This window comes from Eubalaena glacialis, chromosome 8 (genome assembly GCF_028564815.1).
Source record: "Eubalaena glacialis isolate mEubGla1 chromosome 8, mEubGla1.1.hap2.+ XY, whole genome shotgun sequence".
In the NCBI taxonomy this organism is placed as follows: Eukaryota; Metazoa; Chordata; class Mammalia; order Artiodactyla; family Balaenidae; genus Eubalaena; species Eubalaena glacialis.
The window spans coordinates 51211357-51236525 of NC_083723.1; the positions used below are offsets into that span (position 1 = coordinate 51211357).

Consider the following 25169-nt stretch of genomic DNA (forward strand, 5'->3'; position numbering starts at 1 on the left):
GTGTTCTGTGTCTGTCCCAATAGAAGGTAAACTGTTTGAGGGCAGGACTTAGTTTATTTTGTTTCCTGCTTGATCTCCAAGATCAGCAACTGACACAAAGGAGATGACCCCAAATATAAATACAATCCACACAGCTCTTGAATTGCAGGAGAGCCAGGGATTGCCTTATTTTGTAATGTAAGAACAGTTGGAGGGTTCTTCCTAATTTATTTTTTAGCTTGTGGTCTTAAACCAATGTTCAAAGTCACAAGCATAATAAACTCTTAGCAACTGTACTCCAATAAAAATTAATTAAGAAATAAAACAAAATAAAACTTTGAAGGATAATACATTATATGAAGCTCAAAAAATAAAGATAGAAAAAAAGCTGAAAAAAGAAGCATAATAAAGTGGTAATGTGATGCAGAATAATTCATCTTTAACAAAAAAGTCTCTCCAATAACATTAGAGATTGACTAAGGTTATAAAATATAAATGTTGGATTTTATGGAGCCTTAGATATTTCTGATCACTTCTGATAAATATCCCCCAATGAATTTAACAACTGGATGGTGTAGGTTTTCCTTCTTAGCCTCCCCAAGCCGTGTAAGGATGGCTAAACAATGATGTAGCAATTGCTAAACAATGATGTAGCAACTTTTTGAATACTTACTTCCAGGCAGACACTCTTAAATAGTTACCTAAATCATCTCTTAATCCTCAGCCATCCTAGGAGGTAGGTTTATTTTGCAGATGAAGAAACTGAGGTACAGCAAGGGAAAGCATTTGCCCAATTTGCACAGCGATTAAGTGGTGAGGCTGGTCTGTCCCCAGAGCCTGGCCTCTTGAACACTTGAGACTTGAACTCTTCCCCTTCCCCACCACCCAGCCATCCAGTGAGACATGCATCTCCTCTCCACAAACGGGATGGGGACCATTGCCTGACACCAGTTCATCCAAATGAAGAGAGTGAATCAGAATGCCTTCTTCAGGGATTTTACAGTTTCTAATTTCATTGATAGCATAACTTGCCTATTTTTTCTTTTGCCTCACAGCTTTCCTCAAAAGGGAATTAAAACCTTGGGCTTAGTTTAATTTGAGGCTGCTTTACTGCAAAATGGACCAGGTTGGCATGAGAACTGATGTAATTTGGTGAAGTGATTTCATCAAGCTGTCCAGTGGTGTTTTCAGACTCACCTCTATAATCTCTGAGAAGATGACCGAGAAGGCCGGCTGAAGCGCCCCGTTGGCAACAGCACACAGAGTTCCCACCACAAAGTAGGGCCATTCTGTTTTATTCAGTTTCAGGATCTTCATAAAAGACACCGGCGGCACAGTTTCATCCTAGAACACATACATATCAGGACAAAAAGGTGACAACACTACAGTCACTGGAGTTGATGGACATAGAGAAGGCCTGGCATCACCCTCAAGGAACTTGCAAACTAGGTGCAGAGAATGACCAGGCTACAGCAAATTACTAGAGGGTTGGACAGGATGTTATCAAATGTTAACTATGTCCATTGACTACACAGCATAAGCTGAGTATGAGTCCTTCACCCAAGAAGCAATCTTCGTGGTGTGACCAGCCCATCTCTATTCCAGCCTCAGCAGAGTGAGTGGAAGCAGGAACTGGGCACAAAATGCCCTAGAATTCAAGTGCAATTCAACTCCGGCATGATGTTGGGGTCACATGAGACAAGACCCGTGAATAGATGGGTAAGTGTCCTCACCAACACAAGGCGCCATGATTAACTTGAGGACCTGGGCCTGGTCTCCTCACCCCGGAACCCTGCCCAGCGCTGCCTTTTCTGTGAAGTGTTCCCAGCTCACAAAACTAAAGTAACTACTCCCCTTTTCTTTCACCACTGTTCCCTCTGCGGACTTCTTCTATTTCACAGCTTGGCTTGTTTTGTGATCCCGCCACCCCGTTTGTTTACATGACTCTGCTTGTTTGTTTGTTTGTTTGTTTAAGGTGAAGACTATGTCTTTATATCCCTAGAAATAGCCCAATGCCTGGCACACATCAGGTTCTCAGCAAATGCTGAACTCAGTATCTGGTCAAGCATGAAGGATTTAGGCCACATAAAGGAGAATATTCTGACTACAGAGGTGGTTTAACAGCAAACTAGATACAAAAGGTGCCTATGGAATCCCATAGCCTTACAGTTGTTTAAATAGGTCATGTTTGCGACTCTATGAAAAAGAGAACATGGGAATAGTTTCTATTCAGCCCTCTTCTTTCAAGCCACCCATTTTCTCTGCGTTTTAGGGTGTTTTTTTCCTCCCTAGTTAACATTATCTTTTAGCCCTGGTCTCCAGCCTGTTAAACGAACTGAGGCTGCTCTTCACACGCCAGCAGGTCTTCCAGGCCCTTCTAATCAGACTTAATTTCCCCCGCTCCTTGGGCACATCGTTTATCCCTCTATGATGGCACTTAGGACAGTCTTGTTGATGTGGCATTCTCTGACTCCCACTCTTCTCTGTGCATTTCTCCAAGAGAAGTGCTCCTCTAAAATACCAGACTCTCAAGATTTAGCAGCATAACTGCCCAGATAAATGAGGACATGAGAAGTAAATACTTCCACAGCCAAAAAGGGGGAAATTGTTTATCTTACGTATGATAATGCAGCTCCACAATAATTCAACTGTTATTCTCTTTCCACAAATACACCAAGATTGAGACCTCTGAGAGCCCTCGTAATCTCTGCAGTAAATAACATTGTGGGCAGAGAAAAACAGATGCAGTGAATTCTCGGTAGGATTAGTGTCTTCAGGCCAACACAAAAGTAAAAATAAACTCAGCTTTTATCAATCAATAACATCAAAAGGTATTCTCAAACCATTTCTTAAAATCATAAAATATCTTTTCCTGGAATGGATTGATTTCTATCAATATTATAAAGGCTTCTGTTAACTTGAATTAATAACATCCCAAGTCTTCAGGTGAGAAACGTTAAAGAATGTACACTTTGGCTATTTCTGGTTATTCTCCCCTTTTTCTTAGTAAGAGAATTCCAATCTTATTCAGAGTAGCAATGCATATAGCAAAAAGATTCAGTTATCTACCCTTCCTTGTAGCTAAGTAGCGCCATGTGATTAAGTTATGGCCCGTGACATATAAATAAAAGTACTGTATTGGACTTATGGAAAATCTTTGTTTCTTCTTGCTGCTTGGAACACAGATGTGATGGCTGGAGCTTCAGGAGCCATTTTAGATCATTGAGAATGGAAGCTACATGCCAGGATAGTGAGGATAAATATGAAAGGAACCTGAATCCATGGTAACCATGGTGGAGTCACCATTCTAGCCCTGGGTTTCTCACCTTTAAGATATTTTTATGTGAAAGAGAAATAAAACCTCTTATTTTTCTTAAACTGATATTAATCTGAGTTTCCTAGCATAGAAATCGAAAGTAATCCCACCTAATAGAGCATGCAAATATCAGGGCCTCTTACTTTACACCAGCCTTATTTATCTCTGGACCTCAAAAATAAGCGGAATATCTAGTTTTAATTTTAAGCATCTAAGCACAAAGACTATGTTTTTGGATCTTTTTTCATTGGAAATCCAATTTTAATTGGAATTGATTTCAATTTTTGACAAATACATTTAAAATTTGATATTTCCTTTTTTTAAGAAGAGTATGGCTCATGGCAGGAATCCTCTGTGCCTGCAATATACTTGCAAGACTAAGAATTTCAACAGCAAAACTAAACAACTAAAGATTTAAGTGAAAAACAACTTACAAGTTCAATGGTTTCCACATCAAAGGCATTCTGATACTTTCGTGAATTCCTCAGGCTTTTATGAAAAGAACTCCTAACGATGGGATGAGCCAAACCCATGGCAGGCTTTTCATCAGTTAGTGCAACTTCAAATTCTTCTGACTGGATCTGGCTTCCTAATGTCTAAAAGAAGAACAGAACATTGAATTTGTGTGTGTGTCTGTGTCCAGATGGATGTAACCTCCAAGTTTAGAACCATACAGCCATTTGAGTATCACGTGTCAAGACTTTCAGATTCCGTCACAGCTTCTCAGTCAAAGTTAGCTGCAGAGTGTCAAGAAGTATATCAACACATGGAAGTAAAAGAGGTTACAAAGGACAGAAAGCTTAAATTCAATTTGAACAATATGAAACCTGGAGTATAAAAATATTCCCTAAAAATTAAAAGGCAAAGTTTTCATTATCCAGCAGGTAACTGGGAATTTCTTCAATACGCCAGAATCCAGAGAACAAGTTAGAGACCACCACAGGGCAGAAGAATAAACAGAAACATTACCAAGGGCTCATTTTTACAAACAAGGAAAAGCTGGTCACTGCCCAAGGGAGGCTGTTAATCTGGCTGAGTACCATCATCTTTCTTCCTCAGAGTCCTGCAAAGATTCATCCACACCTCACCCCAGGGGAACAGTCCTGCAGGTTCAGCCTCATTGCCCACTTTGGGATCAACTCTCTCCTTAAAGGGTCAGGGAGAGGGATAATTTAAGGACCTTTAGCTCAATGCTAGATGAGGGAATATCAACCCAACCTTCCTGGAGTCTAACTTTGTTCTCTGTTTGCTTCCGCCATGTCTGAGCCCACATCTTAATGGTTTGTCCAGGACCTCAGTTCTTGTGGTATTGTCTTTTTCCCTTCAAGTCCTGTCCCCAAACCCAATTATCTGGCTAGTGCCTTACTGTACCCACAGAGGCTGTCTATCTTGAGCTCTGGATCTAATCTGATCCTACTTTCCAGTTGTGCTTTCAGCACCTGACAGAATATTGCCCTTGTGCCTTGAACCCCACTGCAGTTACGCTCTGCTTGGTGCACTTCCTTATTTGTTTCCCACTGGAATGGTTTCATACCATCTCCCAACAAAAGCCAACCTAGCGGGACCTCCCTGGTGGCGCAGTGGTTAAGAATCCACCTGCCAATGCAGGGGACACGGGTTCGATCCCTGGTCCGGGAAGATCCCACATACCACGGAGCAGCTAAGCCCATGTGCCACAACTACTGAGCCTGCGCTCTAGAGCCCATGACCCACAACTACAGAAGCCCGCATGCCTAGAGCTCGTGCTCTGCAACAAGAGAAGCCACTGCAATGAGAAGCCGGCGCACCGCAACAAAGACCCAACGCAGCCAAAAATAAATAAATAAGTAAATAGATTTATTAAAAAACAAAAAAACAACCTAGCTTAGAGACTTAGTCTTGTAACTGGTCCCTACATCCTCACTTCCATCCACTCCCACACTATCAGAGTCACTTTCCTGAAGGGCAGTCCTGCTCAAATCACACCCCAGCTTAACAATCTTCCACGGCTCCCCACCACATGCTCAAGCCTGGCTCCCCCAAATTCTAGCACATGGCAAGTCAAACCGAACCACTTCTCATCAATCCTTTTCTTATCTTTTTCTCCTTTTGTCATCTTGTCCATGCTATCTCAATAGACAGCTCTTCCAATAAGCCCACTCTGATTTTAGACTTCTTCTATGACCAAATGCATAATCCCTCTCTCTATCTCATAATATACTTTTCTGTGCCTTACCTAAAGCCCTCATTTACTGGGAGCTGAGGTCATTGAGCTCCAAAGCCAAGATGGCCACTTTTCACCAGTTGATAAAAAGTATATATTTGAAACCAATTGCCCTTATTTCCTACACCTGGATATACTTCAGCTGCCTCAAATATTCAATCGTAAAAAATAAAACAATAAATGTTGAAAGGAAATATGGGTGACTATCCTAAGAACAACCCCAAATCCTGAAGACATGGAGAGGAAAAATGATAATCTAATTACATACAATTTTAAAGCTTTTTTTATGGCAGCCAAACAAACAACAAAGTGAAGTTGAAAGAACAAAGCAGGAAAAATACTTCCAATACATGCAAGAGAAATGTGTATTTCCTTTTTATGCACGGTGTTCTTGTAAATCAATAAGAATATCATGAACAACTCAACAGAAAACAGCCTAATACAGGAACAGACACTTTCACAGAGGAAAATATACAAACAGCCAAGGAACAGGTGAAAAGATGCTGAGGACCCATTAAAATGATAGAATCTGGATGATGTGTATCTGAAATGTGAAGAAAAAAGAACAAAATTATGTACATACTAGTTACAGTTATATCAAAGCAAATGTATATACTTTTACAAATATAAGAATCATGTTTACAGAATAGCATATTTTTAGGTTATTTATTTTGCAAAGTTGCTCAAGAAGTTCATTCCCCAGGCAATTAAGAATCTCTGTCCTAAAGAATAAGTTCAAAATGTTTTGGGCATTTTCCTTTATTTTCCTCCCCCCTCACCTTTCTCTTTAGAGATTCTTTCAACGACTCTGAATTAAAGTCTCAGATGTATATTTTAGGCATCTTCCTGAAAACTTCTTATTTCTCAACATGGCATTAGCTACGTGATATTTTAATAAATAAAATAAAGAATACTATATTGAGGAGAAAACAGCAGAAAAACTTCCCAGGAGGCAGATACCTGCATGTTAACAAGCCTGAAGTACACCCCTTCCTTCTTCATTAGTTCTTTGTGGCTTCCTTGCTCCACAATGACTCCATCCTCAAACCCAGCAATGACATCTGCATTTTGGATTGTAGACAATCGGTGTGCTATCACTATGGTGGTCCGGCCTTCCCTGGCCTAAAGGGGAAAAGGACAAACATGTAGGGCAGGAGGGTTACAATATCCCGCACTGTCAATTAACACACAATTAAGCACTTGGATGGAGGTGTTTGCGGATGATGCGAGAATAGCTCACCATCCCCGTGTGATTAGGGCACAAAGGCATCACTCACCTGTGAATGGCTAAAAGGAGACTTAAGTTCTGGACCAGACAGGAGGCCAATCCCTCCAGGATGAGGATGGATAACTGTGGAGGTCTACAACCCTTCTCAAATGTTTTCATACCTGTGTGAGGAGCCCTCGTTCTGAGTTATACGATATGCTAGAGACGTTAGCAGAAGCATGTTCAGAAGTTGTTGCCACACACAGTCTTCTCCAGAGCACTTCTGTAGGATTTCTTTTGAAGTGCCTGATTTTGACTGTAATTCTAATGGACTCCATGCAGGCAGCTTAGGTGAAAACATACCCTGGGATCTGGATGGTTCACGTTATGGTTCAAAGACCATCTGAATTACAAACTCTGGAGTGGGGCCATTAACTATGATTTTTAACAAGTGCTTCAGGTGATTTTTATGGATGCTGAAATCTACAAATCACCCCCCTAAGTACTTAGTTCCCTGAACTCACGTGTCGTTGGCTTGGTGGGTTTATGAACGGGCATTTACAACCTGGAAAATGCCCATCAAACTATTCATGTTATGTCATTAACAATGGTTATTTTTTAAAAATATTCATTAGCCCTATCAAGACTAACAACTTCTTAAGACCACTCCTACTCTGAGGCAATAAAACCACATCCTTAGGATGGTTATTAGAGTATAGCCCAATTCACCTAAGTAGTTAAAAAGATAGAAATGAGAGGCTAGTCATAAAAAAATCTACAAACAGTAAATGCTGGAGAGGGTGTGGAGAAAAGGGAACCGTCTTGCACTGTTGATGGGAATGTAAATTGATACAGCCACTATGGAGAACAGTATGGAGGTTCCTTAAAAAACTAAACATAGAACTACCATATGACCCAGCAATCCCACTACTGGGCATATACCCTGAGAAAACCATAATTCAAAATAGTCATGTACCACAATGTTCATTGCAGCTCTATTTACAATAGCCAGGACATGGAAGCAACCTAAGTGTCCGTCAAGAGATGAATGGATAAAGAAGATGTGGCACATATATACAATGGAATATTACTCAGCCATAAAAAGAAACAGAACTGAGTTATTTGTAGTGAGGTGGATGGACCTAGAGTCTGTCATACAGAGTGAAGTCAGTCAGAAAGAGAAAAACAAATACTGTATGCTAGCACATATATATGGAACCTAAAAAAAGAAAAAAAAGGTTCTGATGAACCTAGGGGCAGGACAGGAATAAAGACACAGACGTAGAGAATGGACTTGAGGCCACAGGGAGGGGGAAGAGTAAGCTGGGATGAAGTAAGAGAGTAGCATTGACATATATACACTACCAGATGTAAAATAGATAGCTAGTGGGAAGCAGCTGCATGGCACAGGGAGATCAGCTCGGTGCTTTGCGACCACTTAGAGGGGTGGGACAAGGAGGGTGGGAGGGAGATGCAAGAGGGAGGGGATATGGGGATATACATGTGCATATAGCTGATTCACTTTGTTATACAGCAGAAACTACCACACCATTGTAAAGCAATTATACTCCAATAAAGATGTTAAAAAAAAAAAAAAGACTAGATTCATAATAGCCAAAAAGTGAGAACAATCCAAATGTTCACCAGTTAATCGAAAGATAAACAAGGTGGTTTAAACAAGGCAAGGTGGTATATCCATACAATGGAATAATACTGGGCCAGAAAAAGGAATGAGATTCTGATGTGTGTTTCAATATGGATGAACCTTGAAAACATTATGCTAAGTGAAAGAAGCCAGTCACAAAAGACCATGCCTTGTATGATTCTATTTATATGAAATGTCCAGAATGGGCAAATCCATAGAGAGAGAAAGCAGATTACTGGTTGCCAAGAGCAAGGGTGAGGGCGGAATGGAGAGTGACTGCTAATCGGTACAAGGTTTCCTTTCAGGATGATGAAAATATTCTGCACTGAGACTGTGCTGATGGTTGCAAAATCTTGTGAATATACTGAAAAAGCCAATGAATTGTGCATTTTAAAAGGGTGAACTTTATGGTATCTGAATTATATCTCAATTTTTTTTAAAAGAGCATCCATGAAAATTCTGAAAAAGTTAACGAGTATCTGGGTAATACCTCCACCAGATACTAAAACATAAAAAGCTACAGCAATTAGGGCTTCCCTGGTGGCGCAGTGGTTAAGAATCCGCCTGCCAATGCAGGGGACACGGGTTTGAGCCCTGGTCCAGGAAGATCCCACATGCCGCGGAGCAACTGAGCCCGTGCACCACAACTACTGAGCCTGCGCTCTAGAGCCCGCGAGCCACAACTATTGAAGCCTGCGCGCCTAGAGCCCGTGCTCCACAACAAGAGAAGCCACCACAATGAGAAACCCACGCACCCGCAATGAAGAGTAGCCCCCGCTCACCGCAACTGGAAAAAGCCTGCATGCAGCAACAAAAACCCAACGCGGCCAAAAATAAATAAATTAAATTAAAAAAAAAAAAGCTACAGCAATTAAAATAGTAAATTCCGGGGGAAGCTATCACGTGAAAAGACAATTTGATCAACAGAACCATATAGAGAGTCCAGAAATAGACGTAAAACGTTTAAGAATTAGTATGATAGTATGAATAAATATGCTTTGTCTCCCCGTAGAGAAAAGGTGGACTATGGAGCCAATTTCATAGCCACCTGGAAAAAAATAATGTGGTCTTTCTTCTTCAATCCTTACTCTAAAATAACCAGATGAATCAATTGTGTTTAAATAAATATAAAAGAGTTACATCATAAAAAGAGAGAGAGAGACTAGAGCATAACTACTGGACAACATTTAAGACTGTTCTTTGATTTTTAGCATATGGGCCCCAAAGAAACATTCATAAATATTTACTGATTTACTGATACGGAAGCTGCATGGCTTTGTCCATGTATGATGAGGCCCAGAGGAAACACTTTGATCAACCTAATTATATTCATGATACTAACAGTGACTGGGTTATCATGATGATCATAATAGGTTGATGCTATATCAACTTAAAAAAAACAGAGGGGGGCTTCCCTGGTGGCGCAGTGGTTGAGAGTCTGCCTGCCAACGCAGGGGACACGGGTTCGAGCCCTGGTCTGGGAAGATCCCACATGCCACGGAGCAACTAGGCCCGTGAGCCAGAACTACTGAGCCTGCGCGTCTGGAGGCTGTGCTCCGCAACAAGAGAGGCCGCGATAGTGAGAGGCCCGCGCACCGCGATGAAGAGTAGCCCCCGCTCGCTGCAACTAGAGAAAGCCCTCGCACAGAAACGAAGACCCAACACAGCCAAAAATAAAAAAAAACAAAAACAAAAAAAAAAACCAGAGGAATCGGAGTCAGACTTGCGAGTAAATGACTGGTGTGCAGGAGAAACAAAGTGGGCAAAGTTGCTAATTTCAAAATTAGCAACTGTCACCCTTGACCGAGATTCTTTGGCCAGTGTAGAGGAGATCTGACACAAAGGGCTATTTTCAAACACCCCAGTGATGACAAAACATTGGCAAATAAATACCCTAGATTCAAGGACACCAACTATTAAGAAATTTGGAACTTCTACTAATTTTGGATGTGTAGGAATGAAAGGCAGGCCCAAACAAAGGAAGTACTATTCCATGAGCCTTTCTGGAACTTCTGGAAAAAAAAGCATAAAATGAAACTTTTGGCAATCATTTCATTAAATCACTACTCTGGTTCTTTTCTTGCCCCTCCAGTATGGAAACACTATGAGTAGGAGAGTGTGTGTAGGTATGAAACTTTGTGATTATTGACCTTCTTTTAAAAATCAAAATACCAAGTCTGCTTTTCTATTCTTCTTTAAGACCTTATATTGGAAAAACCTATTATTTATTTTGATGAATAGCTGCTATCTATTGAGCCAAAAGCAGAAATGGTCATTAATAATTTTTTTAATGTAGACATGTATTATCTCAATGAGCTAGGCCATGGTAATCAATTCAGTAAAAATTTATTTAGGCTTTACTATGGGCAAGGCACTGGAGTAGGTGTTATAGAGACACAAACATGAACCATTTATTAATTCTGCCTTTTAGGGGGTTTATTCTTTCTAAGAGAGAGGAGGCATATAAATAATTAGCTAACTACAATAACTTGGTGCCACAAGAGGTATTGATAAATGTATAAAGGATCCACAAAAGGAAAATATTATTCTTCCAGGCTAGGTAATCAGGGAGGAAAAACAATAACTATAATAGTAGTATATCCTTATGCTCCTCAGAGGAAAAATAATTAATTACAGAATTCAACTTTTCATTGTTAAAAGAGAAGTGGTATATAAATAGATGGACCAGCCAATTGACTGACTAGTATCACTGGGGGGAGTACAATAATGAAGGATTTCCCTTTTAAAGACATAGTTTATTGTCTGCAAAATATATCAGTTTAGTTATCTTGCAATGTATGGAGTCAATTGGGTAGATTATAAACTATTTGTAGCAACTACGGTAGATAAAACATGGTCACAAACACTTTGCAGCTACTCCCTTTCAGAGGTGGAGTCTATTTTTCCACCTCGTCAAATCTGGGCAGGCCTTGTGACTTGCTTTGACTAAACAATATGAAGGAATTAATGCTTGTGCAATTTCTGAAGCATAGACTTCAAGAGGCCTTATAGCTTATGTGTTTGCCATCTTTGAAAGCTACCTGGAAAGGAAGCTTGTCTAGTCTGCTTGAGGATGAGAAGCCTGCTGGAGGAGAACCAAGCTGCCTCAGGCAACAGCCATCACCAATTTCCAGGCACATGAGTGAGGCCATCTTGAAAATTCCAGCCCAGCTGACCCTGAGCTGAGAGTAGCTGCCTGGGGAGACTAGGCAAAACCAACAGAGGAGCCACACCAGCCAACCCACTAAGTGCTGGATTAAAGCAACTGATATGGAAATTGGTAATTAGACTGGGTTGCTACTGTAACAAAACCCTAAAACATGTGACATTGGCTTTGGGACTGGGATCTGAGTGGCAGGCAGTGGCTAGAAGGGAGGTAATAATACTGTTAGTGGAGACTGGAAGTAAGGAAATTGCTATTGGAGGCTGGAAAGACAGTGACTTGTGTTATGTAACCTTAGAATAACTGGAAAAATTGTTCCCTGTAGTAACTTGGAAGAAAGATATTTTATCTAATGAACTTGTACATCTGGCTAAGGAGATTCCAGATATCTCTAAACAGAATGTTGAAAGTGCCAGGCTGTATATGATAAGGTATGAGAAGAGAATGATGAGCTAAAGAAGAAGCCATTTGGTTTGCAAGGTGAATTTAGAGGCTACAAAGAAGACCCAGTACTTGCTGGGTTGGAAAATGAATTGTTAATCATCCAATCAAATGAGACCAAAGATCAAATCAGGGTGTAGGTGTAAGATTTTTTTGTTAAAATCTCTGAAAAATTTAAGGCAAATTCTAGTAGACACTCTCTGCTACATAAAAGGGCTTCTAAGGCTCTAAAGGGTTTTCTAATGGCAGCTTCATACACAGCCCAAAGTAGAGAGAGGCTTGCCCCGAAAAAAAATTAAAGATGTAACTTTTGGGGCTTAAGCAAACTACAGTCAAATTCTAAGCAAACTCACAAAGTCTTTAAGAGGGTCCATCAGCTTGGACTAAAAGAGACTGAGAAAATTAAAAATGTAAAGAGGCCTCTGGGTCTCAAATTTCTATGAGCAGAAAGCATGCTGAGAAAGTTACTTAGCTGCAGACATGGGCCATTTCTTATGGAAAAGGAAAGAGCTCTCAGAGGGAGAATCTGAGAGCCCAGAGGTTGAAGCCCCAAACCAAGCAGAAAAAGTGCACTAGGGGACACATTCTACTAAGGGTAGAATTGAGCCTTAATCAAGGAACGTTTCCTTTCCTTGGAGCAGTGGGGTAATTGGCAACATGCATCTGACTGCATTTCAAAATTGCTATGGGGCTTCCCCAGTGGCGCAGTGGTTAAGAATCCGCCTGCCAATGCAGGGGACACGGGTTCGAGCCCTGGTCTGGGAAGATCCCACATGCCGCGGAGCAACTAAGCCCGTGAGCCACAACTACTGAGCCTGCTCTCTAGAGCCCGCGAGCCACAACTACTGAGCCTGCGTGCCACAACTACTGAAGCCTGCGCGCCTAGAGCCCATGCTCTGCAACAAGAGAGGCGACCGCAATGAGACCGCGCACCACAACGAAGAGTAGCCCCTGCTCACCGCAACTAGAGAGGAAGCCCACACACAGCAACGAAGACCCAACGCAGCTATAAATAAATAAATGAATTTATAAAAAAAAAAAAAAAAAAAAAAATTGCTATGGAGCAGTAACTGCTATGTGCTTCCTGTTTTCCTTTTTGAATAGAAGTATCTGTTATAATTAGCCTGTCCCTGCCTCACCATTACATGGTGGGTATATGTGTGGAAGATAACGTCTCTTTAGTTCATAGTTCTCTGGATCAAGATGAGCTTAACATGAAGAATCTCATCCATATCTGGACCACATTCACGTCTTCAGATACTGACTTTGAGCCTGATCTCATAACTGTACGAAAATTTTGAGGGTCTTGGGAAGAGGTGGATTTATTTTGCACTTGGGAGAAATGTAAATAATTGTGGCAGAGAGTGTGCTGTGGAAGATTAAATATGGTCACAGATCCTTTACAGCTCACCCATCAAGAAACAGAATCTATTTCCTCACTCCTTCAATCTGGGCTAGCCCTGTGACTTTCTGTGACCAATAGAATGTGGTGAAAGTGACACTGTGTGAGTTCTGGAGTCTAAGCCTCTAGACGTCTTATAGCTTCTGTCTCTGGATACACTGGCCTGAGACTTCTGTGTAAAGAAGCTGGGTTAGCCTATTGTATGAGTGAGTACAAGCATGAGTATGAGATGCCCAACTAACAGCCAGCACGTGAGTGAGGCCATCTTGGACCATTTTAGCTAAGTCAACCCTCCAGGTAAATACAGCCATATGCTCAGGTAAAAATAGCACAAGATCCACCCAGCCAATCTACAAAAGTATTGTGTTAAGTCTGAATTTGGGTTTGTTATGCAGCAATAGGTAACTGATTCAGCAATCAATAAAATGAATAATAATCATGGTAATGGTAATCACCATAATAATTGCATTGTTTCTCATGGGCAAGGTATGTACTAATAACTTTACATGCAGTATCTCATTTAATCTATTCAATCATCCTATGACATTATTTCTCCCCCTGCCCCCCACCCCAATTACTTCTGCAATATCTCAGGCTTAGAGGGGTTAGTTAATTTGCCCAAGGTCATGTAGCGAGAAAGAGGCAAAGCCAGGACTCCCACCTCAGCCTGTCTGGCACCACAACCTGTGCTCTTAAGCACCACCCCAAGCTGCTAATGGCTTTTCTTGGAGATTTAAAAAAACTGTGAGTGATTCATCAGCTATTTTTAAAGTCAATATGTAAAAGGTTATCAACTGAGGAGTGGGCCATAATCCTACAGAACACAAACTGCTAAAACTGAATGAAGTAACCTGTCCAAATATGAATTAAAACTTGCAAGGCTATAATTTTTGCTGACAGAATTCATATCATGAAAAACAACATCTCCAGTAATTCTGTTCATTTAGCACAGCAAGGGCTAACATATTGAATGTTTGTATCCTACAAAGTATTGGGACATGGGTCCTAGGGCTGAATAGGACTTTTTTTTTCACATAAATATCTCTCTTATCCTACCTAACTTTATGCTAAAAAGTCTGTATATTGACACATGAATGACCATTTATGTGTTTTGAGTTAAAATTAATTGTTTAATTTATGCATGTATTATTTTTATGATTTCTTGATTTAAGTCACTTCTAATTAACTAAGCAAATACAATTCTCCTATGTATTATATTTTGGTTCCTTAATATTGAGAGTTAATATACCTGAAAGCAATGTAATTGAGTATAAAAATTTGTGAGAATAATTATCATAATCTTTCATTAATTATTAAATTACATTATATAAGATAAGCCAAAATATTAATCTGATAAACCAGGAAGCATGAATTAACTACAGTTTATAGCACACAAGGCAACTGTGTTTACTTAGGATTCAGGTATAAATTTTCCTGAGAAAATAAGGTTCATACAGTTCATGTCTAAAATGTAAGACGATAGATACTATGTATAACTGAGTCACTTTGCTGTATACCTGAAACTAACACAACATTGTAAATCAACTATATTTCAATAAAAATAAAAATATAAAACAAAATAAAATAGGTCAATTCAAAAAAAAAAAATTTCAAGAGGCAGGTTGGATAGACTAAGTAACTTGCACATCTTATTACTAAACTTTCTCAAATCAAATATAGTTATGACATTTATGTGTTTGAAACCCATTTACATGATGTCATCTGACTCTGGTTTTAATACTGTGTTATTACAGATGACTTCAGCACTGACTTTGAAAGTGTCCCAAGATAAGGTTCTTCCTTTGAAGCTTTAGTTTAGTAAGGATAACAGTGAGAGATTTAGAAACTCTGAGCCGGGCCCATGAGCTCAGCAGCCTTAAAAAGTGTTGCTTATTTATATGCTTAGACAAACACGCAAGTTGAACTTTATTTCCAGAAAAGCATCCATGCGTTTTCATGAATAGATAAAGACGATGTACTGCCTACAAAATAAGGCAAATATGTGAACTGCTTTTCAGCTGGACCACTGCGTAAGTAACCAGATTTTTCTTTGTACAGTTTACCACAACTACTTTTGATCAAAGCCCTAGCCTATATGCAAGAAAAAAACAAAGCTAAGCGGCTCACTGCACAGGTTTGGATTAGGGCTCACTGCACCTTGGTCAAAGCAAGCCAGTTAATGGGCTGCCCACCTCTCTCTGCAATGTGCCTTGACAGAAAGGAGAAACCAAGAAAGCCCCACGGGAGAGCTTCATTTGCTCTTATGTTTATGTTTTTCAACCTAGACTCGCAAAGCATTGGCAAGAATTTTCAATAAAGTCTCAACTGGCTGGCCTTCAGGTGTTTAGGGTCCACTGACCTTATCCAAAGCTGCCTGTACCTCAGCTTCACTCTCAGTGTCCAGCGCTGAGGTGGCCTCATCCAGCAGCAGGATCTTGGGGTTGCGAACCAGAGCCCGAGCGATGGCGATTCTCTGCTTCTGTCCACCACTCAGCTGGGCCCCTCTCTCTCCAACCAGGGTGTCAAATTTCTACGAGAGAAAGCATGGTGGAGCTCTTGAAGTATTTCAAATAGAAAAAGCTATGGAGTCTAGAAATTCATGAAGACAACAGGGAGCTTCATTTTGACCATCGTAATGAGTCGCAAATTATAATAAAATAAATAATATCGAATTCTGACAAACTACTAACATACTCTGTATAAAATTTTGTATGCTTCATGTACCAAGCTATACGCTCTAACTGGATAATTCAAGGGACTTACCTAGCAAAGTTGGACAACCTTGTACCTCAAACATTATTAGCTTGACCTTTGAAGAAAGAACTCACATGAGTTGAAATTCTCATTTCGAGGGCAACTACATTAACAGAGGCTTTACCTGTGGTAGTTTCATGATAAACTCATAGGCGTTGGCTTCCTTGACAGCTTTCTTTATTTCATCCATTGTTACATTTCCACGGCCATAACGAATATTTTCAGCAATGGTGGTAGAAAATAGCACCGGCTCCTGACTCACCACTCCAATTATTTCCCTCAGATACCTTACGTTAAACATCCTAATATCCTGCCCATCGATGGTAATCTGAAAAAACAAAATACCTCCACTGAATATTTTAAACCTTCTGATGTATAAAGCATCAAGACTCTTTAATTTGTTACCAAAAAAGCCTTAGCTAATATTTAACTTATTTCAGTGGTTAGAAATGAGAATTGGAAATAAAGCAATGTGGAAGACTAAAAATAAAAAGTGTATTCTCTCTTTTGATGTTTATTATCTTACATATACAGTTTTTTTATGGATGGATTATTCTCCATGAGTGATTATATATTCGGTTATACATTTTTGGCATAACTATTATTTTTGCTTACCATTACTAAATCTGAATAAAAATGTCCCTTTACCTACCTAGTCTACATATCATTTTGATGGCATTATGATGTTTTACTGTATGTAATATACCATAATTTACTTCAGCATTTCCCACCTGCTAAACATCTGGCTTCCTTCAAGGAACACTGAAGGACAATCATTGTAAAAGCACAGAAATACCAGGCCGAAGAGTATGATTTATTTTTTCTTCTCCGATAACAACTGCTTAACTTATACAATGACTGGCATATGTTGGGCATTTATTATTTGCTGAATAAAGGTTGAATAAACAACCCTCTAAAAAGATTTTTAATAATTTACAATGTCAACAGGAATATATAAATATATATCTGCTTCATTGTAATTTATTAGCTTTTATCATTTTAATGTCTTTTCTAATTAATAAGTGTGTGGTGGTAGCTTATATTTATTTTAATTCATATACAATTATAAGTGAGGTTGAACATTTCTTTAAACTTTTTACAAATCTACATTTATTCTTGAAAGATTTGCATGTTCATATCCTATGATAGATTCATATTAATTTCTAAAATAGTGATTATAATAGTTTTCCCACATATATCATAAATTATTTGTTCCAATTTATTGCTTTCTTTTATTATAGTTTTATTGATTTTTATGGGGAGAGATTTAAGGAAAAATTGAATCAGTCAACTGTACCACTGGGCATTTTTTCTATTATTTCAGCAGTAAAAAAAATGCCAAATCACGATGTGAACAGTGAATATCTCTGAGTTATAGAATTTCTGAAGACTTTTTTCCCTGCTGATGTATATTTTCTTTAAAAAATGTATTACTCCAATAATAATTTAAAAAATAAGATGTTTTCAAATGCTTATCCTCAATGGTTAGTATTTACTATGTATGTTCTTTTTAAAAAATGAATAAAACTGTTTACACTTGAACCAACCTAGAGTTTCCTTTAGGAAATGAGGATGCCCTATGTTCCTCCTTGGTGTATCAGATTTTTCAAAGAAGATTTGCTAATTTTATTAAAGTAAATAAATAAATAATTTGTGTATCCTAGAAAACTTTGTATTCATTCCTGCAATCTCTGTTCTATCTCTATGCCTTTTCAGGTTTTTTTGTTTTTCTTTGTAACTTGTAAACTTCTGTTTTCATTATTGTTGAATTATAATACATTTCAATGTCAGGTAAACTCAACGTCCAAAAGTTGGTGCAATTGAGGAAATTTGAATATATACTGTGGGCTCGTATTGTATTAACATTAAATTTACTGATTTTGATGATTGTTTTGTGATTATGTAAGAGAATGTCTTCTTCTCAGAAAATGTATTCTGCTTTGCAGTACACCTGAAACTAACACAACATTGTAAATCAACCATACTCCAATAAATATAAATAAGTTAGAATTTATAACAAAATTTTTAAAGGCCAAAAAAATATTCCCTAGGCCATTACTGTTCCCCATGTCCCCAGAAGCTTCTTAGAGACTAACCCACTTTCCCCTTCAGATATTCCAACATTTAAGAAAACTCAACTGCCTTTGATGAATTTAATTACCGTCCTAAGATTTCTTGTGATCCTGAACACAAGGTTATTAATAATTGCTACATGGAATATTTTTTACCAAACTTAGTAAATCCTCCCAGTGGTTTGGATGACTATTTTCCAGTGACCTAGTGGGTTATGGAAAGCTTAGTTGGAACAGAGGAGAGTGTTGTCTAGCTTCTTTGGCTTTTATTATCTTGAATACTTTTGTTAAAACAGCCCAAGGTTTTGAATGCATTATCCAGATGCACTGCAATTCTATAGCCTTTTAACCAAAATTGGATTCACATGCAAATTTGTTACCAAACCAAACAAAACAAAACAATTTCAAAGGGCTAATTGGTATCCAGCTTCCCACTTTGGAGAACATGGCTCTTCCCACTTACCATGCCCTCTGTGGGGTCATAGAGCCTCTGTATCAGCTGGACCACCGTGCTTTTCCCACAGCCGCTGTTCCCAACCAGGGCCACCATCTGACCACTCTCTACCTTCAAGTTGAGGGCCTTTAAGATCTATGAGGGAAAAGAGAGAAAAAGAACACACTTCACAACAAAAGCCTAAAAGGGGAGTAATCTGATTCAATTTTAAATTTGGAAAAAAAGTACCAAATAAGGGAATATAATCTCAAAAGGAAAAAAGCACATACATATCAAAATAATAGAGACTATGGATTCTTTAAGATGATTAAACAATCAGTCTGAATTAGGAATTCCTATAAATATTACTTACAATACCTTGACATCAGGTCGAGCTGGATAACAGAAATGAACATCTTTGAACTCCAAATTCCCTTTGATGTTATCTGGTTTGTGTCCTCTCTCTGAAAAACTGTCAATTTTAGGATTCTAAATAAAACAAAATTCAATGACTATTCCATCATAGGACAAACAATTGCATTTTTAAGGAATCTGCTTCAACAAATTCCAAAAATAGGACCCAGAGTGGCATCTCAAGTTGAGGATGGTGTGTGCGTGTTTGTGTGTTTAAGGAAATATTCCTTCTCAGAAAATAGGCTTTTCTTGAAAAGTACATAAGGGATATATTCATTTCATTTCATACGATATTTCACTTTAAGTTTCTGGCATATCCTCATAAATTTTCTAAATGGTCAAACGTGCACATTCCTACAGCTGCAATAACAAAAACATACTATCATGGATATATCCAGGTATTTTAGCATTTAGTGAAAATTAGCTTATTCCTAAACAACAAATATAATGGACTGGGTTGAGAAGATTGAACAATTGATTAGAGCCAAGTTATTTAGGAACGATGTAAATTTTCTATATATGCAGAAGCTGAACAATTTTCTCATGACTTAGATTAATGAAATAGGAATTGCTTGGATTAAACAATCACATTTCAGTTACCTAGTTTGCATTTTCTCTGTGTAAATGCAGTGACATACTTATGTCAAAATGATTTTCTTTATTTCACTGCAGTCAGTACAACTTATGCAATATAGTTGATTCAAAATTATATCATATGCGCAGTGATCATTTTTTTTTTTTTTTTGACAGGGGGCAACCCACAGCAAAGCATACTATCAATTTTGGTCCCACCAGTAATTTTTCCATCCACTCATCCTGTATACAAATCATAATATTCTTAGTCTGGCTACAAAATGAAAGAGAAAAGGAGGAAAACTAGGAAGACAAACATCTTTGCTTTGAACTCTAATAATAACACACTAGTGCAGATATACTTTCCCAAAATGAGATCAGTGCTATTTGATTATTTAAAGATAAACTTTCAGAAATATTAATAAGAGGCATTTGATTTCATTCATTACTAAGGAGAGGTTGTTCACCTGGCATAATTTTCACACGACATTTAACCGAAAGCCAGATTTAATTAGCCAGACCTCAAAGAATTTTTCGGCATTAAAATAATAAATGACTCACATTATCAATAATAGCAAAGATCGCATATGCTGCTCCTCTTGCATTGGCAAAAGCATCAATACAGGGAGCAGCCTGTCCAATGCTGAAGGCTCCGATCATGATTGAGAAAAAGACCTGAGCAAAAAGAACAGAAGGAAAAGTTATAAGTCCTATTCTGGAGTCCACCATCATCTCAAATATGATTTGTTTGGAACCTACACTACCCAAAGGATCGAGATTAGGTTTATCCCTTTAAAATTTTTTTGGCAAAAGAGCAAAATTTACAAGGTTACTATAGCATTTTATTGCACGAACGGGTTTCTTCAATCTCAAAAATATTTTTTTTGTCTAGCTTACCAAACTATCTGTTGCTCTTCTCCTAGACTTAGACAAAGTCAGAAAGATTTTTCAAACCTATTTCCTTGATTCTGAAGCTATTGCCACCAGAGGAAAACATTTTCCATCAGTATTATTTTTCAGTCCTATATGATTTTCTTTAACTATGCATGGAATTACACAGAATGTTCAAGATAAAACAGATTTTGGCCCCATGAAATTTTCCTTAAAAAGTACTATGTTATGTATTAATACATATTTTGGTAAGACTTTTAATATAAAAAGTAATAGTTCACACATTATAAAACACTAAATCACACCTGTGTGCATTGATTAATAATTCCGTTATACAATTATTCTGTACTATAGCACACAAACTTAACACATTTCCCTTTATATTTTTTTCACTAGGAAAATAAATTGACATAGAAAAGTCAACATTATAGCTTCAGGAATCCAGATTATCAACAAGCGTTAACTGAAGAGAACATAAGTGAAGAGAAATGACTCCTTTATCTCTGGGCATGCTGAAACATCTACTTATAGTTTGTCTTTTCTCAGAAGATGGTAACAGTAACACTTCACATACCCAGAACTCAAATCTCTCTCAAATATCTATCTACTATCTGCAATACAGAGAAAGACCACTAAGAGAGCAAAACCGTCTCTACCAAAAGCAATGCTATGAAGTCAACACACTAGAGTTCTCAGTCTTTATGCAGAGGGCATCGCTGGGCTCCCTGCATCATGGGTATCACGCTGTAGCCCTACTCGGGAGAAGTCACTGTCTGCATTCTACAAATGGGGAGACCAGGCCAGAGAGGGCACACTCATCACAAAGGGTGAATGGCACAGTCAGGATTCAACCTCCTTTCTTCATAAAATTTAGCAAATGAGGAAGTAAAGAGAGGTGGAGAGCTTCCGAGCTGACAACCAGAGAGGAGACCAAAAGGAGAAAACACAGACTCAGCAATGACGAAAGCTCATCCAGCCAAACAGCCCTCAAAACGTCAATGTAGTCTGAAGGTACCACCCTAGAGAACATTTTGAAATGATAAATGTTCATAATGTCCCTAAGCCATCATCAAGGGGTCAAATAGTGCTCCGTGTCCTCTGTTTAGAAAGATAGGGAAGTGCAGGTTTTAAAACATGGCTGGTTGAATGGTTACATGTTGCCCTGACTGTCACTGACGTGGAAAGAAGGTCACAATACATTGCTAGTTTATAAAATGTTTACAAAAAGGTATGCATAATACAATCCCAGTTTTGAAAGGAAAAAAAATCCACATACAGAAAATAATCCGGAAAATATACACCAAAAGTTATCATTAAGTATATATGGATTATTAGATCATAAGTAATTCTAAGTAATTTCTAATTTTTTAAATTATTCTAATTCTTTGTATAACTAGTATATATATTTTTTTCTTTTTTTCTTTTTATTTTTTCACACACACACACACACACACACACACACACACTGTATTTTATTTTTACAAGAGATAAATAGACTGACACCAAGCATTGTACATGGATGACCACAACAAAAGCAACAATGATTGCAATTACCAAACATGACTAGTATATATTTTTATAATCAAAAAAGGAAGCTATTTTCATTTTGTAAAAGAAAAAGAAACTAAAATAACTTTTCATCTTGCATTTGGATAGCTGATGTTTTATATCATGTAAATTTAACATTCTCTCATAGTATGACCTATGTATAATAATGTTTACTTTCTTTTTTTTCTTTTTAAAAAATTTTTATTTATTTATTTATTTATGGCTGTGTTGGGTCTTCGTTGCTGTGTGAGGGCTTTCTTCTAGTTGTGGCAAGCGGGGGCCACTCTTCATCGCGGTGCGCGGGCCTCTCACTATCGCGGCCTCTCTTGTTGCGGAGCACAGGCTCCAGACGCGCAGGCTCAGTAATTGTGGCTCATGGGCCCAGTTGCTCCGCGGCATGTGGGATCTTCCCAGACCAGGGCTCAAACCCGTGTCCCCTACATTGGCAGGCAGATTCTCAACCACTGCGCCACCAGGGAAGCCCTACTTTCTTATATAATGAAACTCAAAGGCAGAATGAGGATGGCGCCAATACATATTTGTTCATTCATAAATTCATTCCATTTTTTTAAATTTATATGCTCCATATGTTTCTCAATTGGTCTATCTACATGTTATACCCTGTGTATTCTAGAAGGTCAGCTCTGCCCACAGGACAGAGCAAAGATTTACAGAATGAAAAAAGCCTATAACCATGGCTCATCCTTCAAAAAGGAGGAGAATGAAAGAAAAGGTAGATGGATAAACAACATTTTCAGATTCTTCATAAATATTAGGAAAACAACTTACCGTCATTGCATTTCCAACAGTGTATTCTTTTGCTATAACTAGAGTGGATGCATACCAGAAGGCCAACGCGTATGACGCATATATTAACAGGAAGGCAATGCCCATGGAAATGTTCGCCGAAATAGCTTTTTTAATTCCAATCTTTTTGGCATTTTCTAGATGTTTCTGATACCTACCAGAAAAGAGGGGAAAACATGATAATAAGAAAACAATCCATAATCTGAGCCATATTCACCTCCTTGATAGTTGGAGGTTTAAGGCACAAAGCCATAAAAGTAAGAAACCCCTGGTGAGACCCAGCTTCCTGGGAACTCAACCAATTCAGGATCGGCCAGGACTAGAACCCATCTGAGCCTTTTCTTTTTTAAAAAAAATTTATTTATTTATTTATTTTTGGCTGTGTTGGGTCGTTTCTGTACGAGGGCTTTCTCCAGTTGCGGCGAGCGGGGACCACTCTTCATCGCGGTGCGCGGGCCTCTCACTGTCGTGGCCTCTCGTTGCGGAGCACAGGCTCCAGACGCGCAGGCTCAGTAGTTCTGGCTCAGTTGCTCCACAGCACATGGGATCCTCCCAGACCACGGCTCGAACCCGTGTCCCCTGCATCGGCAGGCAGACTCTCAACCACTGTGCCACCAGGGAAGCCCTGAGCCTTTTCTTTACTGGCCTGGACCCATCTCCCTTGGTCCCTACCAGTCCCACCAATGCTCCCATAGCTGTTCCAGGATTGAACTCCCATCCCTGGGAGAACCTCACCATCCCTTCATGGCCAGTATCACAAGTCAAGGTAAAAGTGGAAGAAGAGAAACCAAACCAAGCCAAGCCAACCAGGAATGACGCCAAAATGTAAATACTATTTGAGACTCTTAAAACAGATTCTTAACACAGGCCAATTTGTCTTCTCCAGAGAAAACCCTCCTTCCACAGCCCCATTGGGTGAGGGACAGGAATTTTACATGTTTGCGTACTCACACTTGGGCTTTTGCTTTTTTGTTTTGCTTTGGTTTGGTTTTTGTTTTGTTTTGTTTTTGATCAGGCTGACCTTCAACTGTCAAGCCTGGGTACAAGGTTATAAAGTGGTCACTACTTATGGGATATAGGCTCTTACTCAACTTTTCTAGATTTTAGTTTCATCACTTGTAAAATGGAGTTACTCTTTTTTTAATTGAAGTATAGTTGATTTACAATGTTGTGTCAGTTTCAGGTATACAGCAAAGTGATTCCGTTATACATACATATATATATTCTTTTTCAGATTCTTTTACCTTATAGATTATTACAAGATATTGAGTATTATTCCCTGTGCTATACAGTAGGTCCTTGCTGGTTATCTATTTTACATATAGTAGTATGTATATGTTATTCCTAAACTCCTAATTTATCCCTCCCCTCCCTTTTGCCTTTGGTAACCATAAGTTTGTTTTCTATGTCTGTGAGTCTCTTTCTCTTTTGTAAATAAGTTCACATGTATCATTTTTTCTAAATCCACATATAATCGATATCATATGATGTTTGTCTTTCACTGTCTGGCTTACTTCACTTAGGATGATAAGCCCTAGGTCCATCCATGTTGCTGCAAATGGCATTATAAAATGGAGTTACTAATGCCTACCTTGCAAGATGATTATGAGGGTGACAGATAATGATAGAAAGTTGTTAGTACAGTGCTGGCGTATAGCTGGCAAAACCTGATAATTCCTATTCCTATTATTATTACTATTGTTTTAGAATTTAATGTCTTCCTAAATATCGCTCATTCTATTATTGTCATATTTTTGAATATTAATTAAAATTCATATTACTGCCTTCTAGGATTTGACATAAAGGTATAAATGTCTAGAATGGTTCTGTCAAATAACAATATTTTTTCCATCAATTTCAGTTAAGCCTTCCATGCTAGATGCAAAGAGTCTATAAATTTTGATTTTGGCTCCCTAAAATCAGAAAAAAAAAAATCCACTGATATACAATGAGACTTTAGAGAAAATACCACATACATTAGAGCATTTCTGTTTCTAACAAAAGACAAACAACATCATATCTTTTTCAGTTTAACCAAGTAAGATGTTGAGAATTTGTTCATTTTTTTAAAATGTACATTGCCACCAAAAATTGTCTTTTAATTACTTAAAGCACCCTACTCTCCAGTGTTGTTTCCTCAGTGTTGGACGATGCATACATTTAGCTGAGCTGCGTCCCTGGGGAGACAGCCAGCTCGCCATGCCCAGCACTGTGCTTAGTCCCAGGTGGCCCGGCCGCAAGGTGCGGGCACGTCAGCCCCAACATGACACGGGGCTCCAGGGACAGTGGTGGACATGCTGTAATTACCTTCGCGGAGGCGG

At 38.6% G+C, this 25169-nt stretch overlaps 2 protein-coding genes across 3 annotated transcripts in view; one reads left to right on the top strand and one right to left on the bottom strand.

Moving 5' to 3' along the window:
* The window catches only part of CROT (carnitine O-octanoyltransferase), a 99624-nt gene extending 98544 nt beyond the window's left edge, over positions 1 to 1080 (top strand). Inside the window, exon 19 of the mRNA XM_061198494.1 lies at positions 1035 to 1080. Coding sequence (XP_061054477.1) covers positions 1035 to 1055 — 21 coding nt within the window. The 3' untranslated portion in view covers positions 1056 to 1080. The remainder of the gene's footprint in view (positions 1 to 1034) is intronic.
* Positions 1 to 25169, bottom strand: part of ABCB4 (ATP binding cassette subfamily B member 4) — a 75748-nt gene that overhangs the window by 30730 nt on the left and 19849 nt on the right. For both annotated transcript variants that reach the window (XM_061198491.1, XM_061198490.1), the window contains exons 8-16: positions 22831 to 23002; positions 20164 to 20277; positions 18994 to 19104; positions 18646 to 18771; positions 16235 to 16438; positions 15716 to 15886; positions 6459 to 6620; positions 3730 to 3891; positions 1177 to 1323 (exon numbers count right to left, since the gene is read on the bottom strand). In XM_061198491.1, the coding sequence (XP_061054474.1) occupies positions 1177 to 1323; positions 3730 to 3891; positions 6459 to 6620; positions 15716 to 15886; positions 16235 to 16438; positions 18646 to 18771; positions 18994 to 19104; positions 20164 to 20277; positions 22831 to 23002 (1369 nt within the window). The remainder of the gene's footprint in view (positions 1 to 1176; positions 1324 to 3729; positions 3892 to 6458; positions 6621 to 15715; positions 15887 to 16234; positions 16439 to 18645; positions 18772 to 18993; positions 19105 to 20163; positions 20278 to 22830; positions 23003 to 25169) is intronic.